At 24.7% G+C, this 6,901-nt stretch overlaps 1 protein-coding gene across 1 annotated transcript in view; it reads left to right on the top strand.

Moving 5' to 3' along the window:
- Window positions 1–5,354: 5,354 nt before the first annotated feature.
- Window positions 5,355–6,901, top strand: part of LOC117178284 (death-associated protein 1) — an 11,801-nt gene continuing 10,254 nt past the window's right edge. Inside the window, exons 1-2 of the mRNA XM_033369644.1 lie at window positions 5,355–5,532; window positions 5,654–5,753. Of these exons, the coding sequence (XP_033225535.1) occupies window positions 5,484–5,532; window positions 5,654–5,753 (149 nt within the window). The 5' untranslated portion in view covers window positions 5,355–5,483. The remainder of the gene's footprint in view (window positions 5,533–5,653; window positions 5,754–6,901) is intronic.

The following is a 6,901-nucleotide window of genomic DNA, read 5'->3' as shown; positions in this document are numbered from 1 at the left end:
ATTTTCAACCAAAAAAACTATTTTTTTAACAGAAAAAAAAAACTAATTTTCAAAAAAATAGTTCAATTTTCAACGAAAGAGAAGAATCTTCGAGCAGTAAAATTAATTTTTAACAAAATACCTTAACTCTCAACGAAGTAGTTGCATTTTTAATAAAAAAATATTTACATTTTGAATCAGAAATACTTGAATTCAAGCAAAAAGAGGAGATGATTTTCTACAACAAAATTTGTTATTCAAGTAGAAAACTATTTTTAACCAAATTGTTAAATTTTTAAACCAAAAATACTAATTTTCTACAAAACAGTTTAATTTTTAACCTGAAAATTTTTTAAGCAAATTGTTAATTTTCAAGCCAAGAAGACGAAAGAACCAAAGAATGGAATTTTTTAAAGTACATTTTCAAGTAAAAAAATAATTATCCTACCAAAAGTGGTATAGTTACATTTTCAGTAACAAAAATAATTTTCTATTAAAGAAATTGATTTTTAACTAAATAATATACTTGTTTTACTAAAGGTGGAATAGTTAAATTTTCAAAAAAAAAAAAAGAATTTTCATCAATACAATTAAATTTTCACTCAAAGAGATGAATGTTCAACAATAATCAAATGAATTGTAAACAACGTAGTTCATTTTTCAATCAAGAATTGTATTTTCAAAGAAAACAGTTGAATTCAACCGAAAAGGATCAACTTCTAACAAATTAGTTACATTTTTAACAAAATACTTCAACTCTCAACGAAATAGGTAAAAATTCTACCCTAAAAAATTTTGAATTTTGATTCGGAAACACATGAATAAGAGAAAAAATACGAATTTTTAACAAAGTGGTTGAATTTTGTAAGAAAAATATTTTTCAGTCAAGAAGGGAACTAATTTTAACAAAATTGTTAAATTTAAGCCAATTTTACGAATTTTCTACAAAACAGTTTTATTTTCAAGAAACGAAAAATGGGAAGGTTATATTTTCAATTTAAAAAAAGCTTAATTTCTAACCAAAAATGGAATTTTTTTTACTAAATAAGTACATTTTCATGAAGAAACGACAATTTTCCAATCAAAAGTTGTAAAGTCACATTTTCCGTTTTAAACAAAGATACATTTTCAACCAAAGGAGGAATTGTTAAATTTTCAACATAAAAAAATCTAATTTTCTTTAAGACTCTTAAATTTTCAACCAAAGAGATGAATCTTCAACAACAAAATAATTTTGTTTTAAAATTATTCATATTTTAATCATGAATTGTATTTCCAACGGAAATAGTTGAATTTAACCAAAAAGGATCAATTTTCAAAGAAATAGTTCAAATTGTAACGAAGGGGAAGAATCTTCGAGCAATAAAATGAATTTTTAACTGAATTCTTGAACTCTAAACGAAGTAGTTTAACAAAAAAATATTTGATTTTTGAATCAGAAGCACTTGAATTCAAGAAAAAATACGAATTTTTTAACAAAATGGATGAATTTTCCAACAAAAAGATTTTTCATTAAAGGAAGAAACAAATTTTAACCAATTTGTTGAACTTTCAAGTCGAAAAGACGAATTTTTTATAACACCGCTTTATTTTTAACCTAAAAATATGGCGTTTGTTATTTAGCGCCATAAAAAATTGAAAAATATTTATTTTGAAACTTTCTTTCAGTGGAGAATAATGTTTTGTTTGTGAACTTTAAAACTATACGAAAGAAAAAGTGACCAGTACCTAAAATGTTAAATTTTTTTCTCAAACTAAATGCGTTACACCTTTAATTTGTTTGAAAAATAAATTAGAAAATTTCATTATTAATTTCCATATGAAAAAGAAAGTTTGATTTATCCAATTTCATTTTCAAAATTTCCTAATTTTCTCATTGACCACCTTTTCCTTGAAAACATGTACGATACAAATAAAAAATTTTTAAATTGATTTGCTTGTTTAGAACAGGAAACTAATTGTCGATCATAGATGTCTTTTTAACAAAATACTTGAATTTTCAACAAAATAATGAAATTTTAAACCTATACGGATGAATTATCAACAAAAAATTGCAATACTTGATATTTCAATAAAAAAAGTTAATTTTCATACGAAAAAAATATATATTTCAAAACAAAAGACGAATTTTCGGCACAAAATTTGCATTTCACACAAGAAAATTTGAATTTTCAGCTAAAAAAAAATGCAAAGAAGTGATTAAATCGTGAGCCAAAAAGTTAAACCTTACTTTAGAAAAAAAAATTCAACAGAGTGGTTCAGCTTTTACTCACGCAGTTAAATTTTGAATCAAAAATATGAATCTTCAACGAAAACATTTTTCTGAACAAAGAGGTTCAACCAAAATTTCAAAACAAAATTGTTGATTCCTCAAGTAAGCAAAATTGATTTTCAACCAAAAAGTTTCAGTTTTATCCAAGAAAGATGCAATTTCTAGTAAAATAAATTTATTTTTAAACTAAAAAGACCAATGAAAAAAACAGTTTATTTTCAATTAAAAAGGCAGACTTTAATGAAATTGTTGAATTTTCAACAAAAAAATTGCACTTTTATGCGAGAAAAATGAAATTTCCACTAAAATTGATTAATTTTTTAAATCAAAAAGACAACTTTTGAACAACAAACAAATATTTTAATTTTGATCCAAAAAAGATTCCGTTTGATTTCTCAACACCAAAATATGAATTTCAAACTAGTAAATTTCCTACATAATAGTTGAATTAAAAAAAAGGTTGAATTTTAATCCAAATAGTTGCATTTTTATCCAAGAACGATGAAATTTCTACTAAATAGATGAATTTTCAAACAAAAAAGACAAATTTTCTACAATAAAAATATTTTTATTCTCATCCAGAAAAGATTGAATTTGAACAGCATGTTTTTTCAACATCATAATATGAATTTTAAGCAAAAGGTAAGTTTTTTACGAAAATGGTTAAATTTTCAACCTGAAAAGATGATGTGTCAAGAAAACAAATTCTTTTTGACTAAAAAGAATGAATTTTTAAGAAAAATTGTTTAATTTTCAACCAGAAAGTTACATTTTTATCCAAGATGCAATTTTTACTAAAATAGATGAATTTTTAAACTACAAAGACAAATTTTCTAAAAAATAGTTTTATTTTCATGCAAAAAAGATTTCATTTAACGTTTTAATAGAAAAATATGAACTTTAAACAAAAAGTAAATTTTCTACATAAATATTTCAATTTGCAACACGAAAAGACGATTTTTCAGCAGAAAGCAACTGGAAAAAAATATAAATCCATAAAATATATAAATCTATAAAAAAATTTAGAACAAAAACAATACTTATATGAATTTCACAAATTTCAGCAAAAACAATACTTATAGAAATTCTGGAAATATAAATAATTGGGAATAAAGTGGAATTATCTGAAGTTTTCAATCAAAAATTTATAACAGAAACAATACTTAATTTTTTAAATTTATAACAAAAACAATACTTGTAGAAATTATAAGTAGATATTTAAATTTGGAATTAAAAAAAATTATTCTGACATACAAAAATGCCAAATAAATTAAAATTTTCTAAAAATGTTGAAATTTTGAGCAAAAACAATACTTATAGATATTCTGAAAATATGAATTGGGAATAACATGGATTTTTTTTTTAAGTTCCAATCAAAAATTTATAATGAAAACAATATTAAAATTTTAAATTTATAACAAAAACAATACTTATAGAAATTTTAAGTAGATATATAAATTTGGAATTAGAAAAAAATTATTGTTACAAAAAAAGGCCCAATAAATTAAAATTTTCTAATAAATGTTGATATTTTAAGGAAAAACAATACTTATAGAAATTCTGCAAATTTAAATTGGGAATGAAGTTGGATTTCTTGAAGTTTTTAATCAAAAATTTATAACAAAGGCATTACTTAAATTTGGAAATTTATAACAGAAACAATACTTATAGAAATTCTAAGAAGATATTTAAATTTGGAATTTGAAAACAAATTATTGTTAAATACAAAAATGCCAAATAAATTAAAATTTTCTAAAATTGTTGAAATTTTGAGCAAAAACAATACTTTAGAAATTCTGCAAACATAAATTGGGAATAATGTTTGATTTTTAAAAGCTTTTAATCAAAAATTTATAACACAAACAATACTTAAATTTTGAATTTGAAATTGATAACAAAAAAAATACTCATCGAAATTTAAAATAGATACTTGAATTTGGAATTAGAAAAACATTATTTTTATGTACACAAATGGCAAATAAATTAAAATTTTGAAATTTTTAGCAGAAACAATACTTATAGATATTCTGCAAATATAAATTGGAAATAAAGTGGGATTTTAAAAAGTTTTCCATAAAAAATGTATAACAAAGATAATATTTATATAAACTCTACGTGGGTATTTAAATTTGGAATTAAAAAATAAAACTATTGTTACATACACAAATGCCAAATGAATAAAAATTTTCTAAAATTGTGAAATTTTCAACTGAAGCAATACTCATAGAAATTCCGCAAATATAAATTGGGAATAAAGTGGGATTCTTTAAATTTCGAATTTCAAATTTAGAAAAACAATGCTTATAGAAACTATGTAAATATAAATTTGGAATGATTAAAGTTTTTTGCTTAAATTTTGATTTTAAATTTTAAAACAAAAAATATGTAGATTTTTTATTGAAAGTTTTTAATAAAAACAATACTTATAAAAATTCTTTGAATATAAATTTGGAAAAAGTTGGATTTTTAAATTTATAAGTGAAACAACATTCGCGAAATAAATAAAAAGAAATACATGAATATTTACGAATAAACTTTCCTGAACCACTTTTGACATTGGCGTCGAAAACGTCTTTGTTGTTTTGGTCGTTTACCGGCGTTTTACATGAAACCTAAAAGGCGCCATGATTTATGAGTTTCAAATATAACAGCTGACTACTACGGAAGTCAAGATGCTATATATAATCTGCAACATTGCCACGTTTCTTGGGCATTTTATAATTTACAAACTAATTCATAATATTATGTTTTCCAACAAAAAGCAAAACTATTGTTATTAAGAAGCTCTAATCTATATCACTGCAACAAATTTCTTATTGAGTGGTATTAATAAGAGTGTTTTATAATAATTTTTGGTTTAATTCTGCATTTAGTTTACATTTGCTTTTTAAAATGTTGCGCATATTTAACTCCTATTAAAATAAAGAATTTTTAGATAATACTTATGTGTTCCATATCAGTCTATTTATGTACTTAATTGCAAACGCTCACATGATTGAAAAATTGTGCGTGTCCCTCCATTTTGAATTGCGCGCCAACTGTCAGGATCTGCCGCGGGCGGACTTGACGTATGCGCACTACATCAGAGTGTCCGCATTGACGCCATTGACATCATTATTCTTCGTGGCTACTGGCTCGTAGGGGTTAGCAATAGTAAACCAAGCACTTTAAAGAGCGGCACAACATATTTTGTTTTGTGGTCCAGAAAAAATTGCGAGACAGTTTGTGAATCATGTCGGGTGTAGAAGATGGAGAATTGAAAGCTGGGCATCTTCCTGCAGGTTAGCTTTTACAAAATCCTAATTTATTTGAATAAATTGTACGCGTACGTGATTAGATTCAAAGCATCTCAAGGTCACTGCGTGTATGTGTTTATTCTTGCAATTTTTTATGTATTTGCAGTGAAAGCTGGAGGTATGAGGATAACTCAACACAAGCTACCTAAAGAGGAACGTGAAGTCAAACCTTCTAAGGATTCTGACGAGACAAAACCTTCAACGAGGTGAGAAAAAAATAATAACTTTCTGCTTATTCTAACCTTACGCGTTCTCCCTGCTTGTGATGTGGCAAAATGTTTGTAAACATGTTGGCTGATTGTAACAATGGAAATTGCGCCTGTCATTACTCATTGTTAAAATGGCGCGTATATGAATGTTTTTTACTGTTTGAGGTTATGATTTTCATTTTTTAAAATACTTTTGCCGTTGTTAAAACGGTTTTACCGGTGTCTCCTTATTCCGTTATGATTATTATTAGATTAGAGTGAAAGAGGGTCCGTTCTATTTTTACTTGTTTTCCAGTTGTAGAAAATGAGGTAAATAACTTTGTTACCAGATGTTAGTAATTTTTGCAGTTTTTTTTTAATTTTCTTGGAAAATAATAATATACCATAAAATTTTCCTATTGTAATTTGAAAAAGATCCTTAAAACAACATTTCTAAAAACGAATGAAGAACTTTTTCTTCTTGTGGACAAATTTTTTTCCAAATTCGGTCGTTCGATTTTTGGTTTTATATTCAGAAATTATATACATTAACTGCATTATTGGACGTTACATAGGATTTTAAATTTGATTTTAATCTAATTTAAATTTTCTAAATTTTAATCATATATAAATATATATATAAATAATACATCAGCTTGAACTTGCTTGCATTGGCGTGAATTGTGTAATATTTATATTTACTTTTTATAGTTATTAAATCTTGGAAAAGTTTGATTTAAGACAATCGCAATGTTTTTTTCCGTTCTCAATCCGTATAAGGAACTATATTGATATGACCTTCGTTTATCTTTTGTGTATTGTCGTTACTCCGTTATTGCGTTTGAATTGATTTTTCAAAAACAATTCCCGATAATATAGAATAACCTTTGGAATGCCTTAAAGTTCCACAATTCGAAATAGCCCAAATAACAATTAAATACATTTAAAACATGAATTTTAAATTCTTTGATTTTGGAACTTAACGGATAATATAAAAAAATAAATAAATAACGAAAAAAAAAAGATATTTCGAGCAATTAGAAATTTAAAAAAATCGCACACAAAATTTCTAATTTATTAGTAGAAAATCCAACGAAAAGAAAAAAAGGTTGATACGGACAAGAAGTGCTGTTTTCAAAATTGTAAAAATGACATTGTGTGCAAGA

This window comes from Belonocnema kinseyi, chromosome 8 (assembly GCF_010883055.1).
Source record: "Belonocnema kinseyi isolate 2016_QV_RU_SX_M_011 chromosome 8, B_treatae_v1, whole genome shotgun sequence".
NCBI classification, from domain to species: Eukaryota; Metazoa; Arthropoda; class Insecta; order Hymenoptera; family Cynipidae; genus Belonocnema; species Belonocnema kinseyi.
The sequence above is the reverse complement of the archived record's forward strand: the minus strand, read 5'-3'. Positions and strand labels throughout refer to the sequence as shown.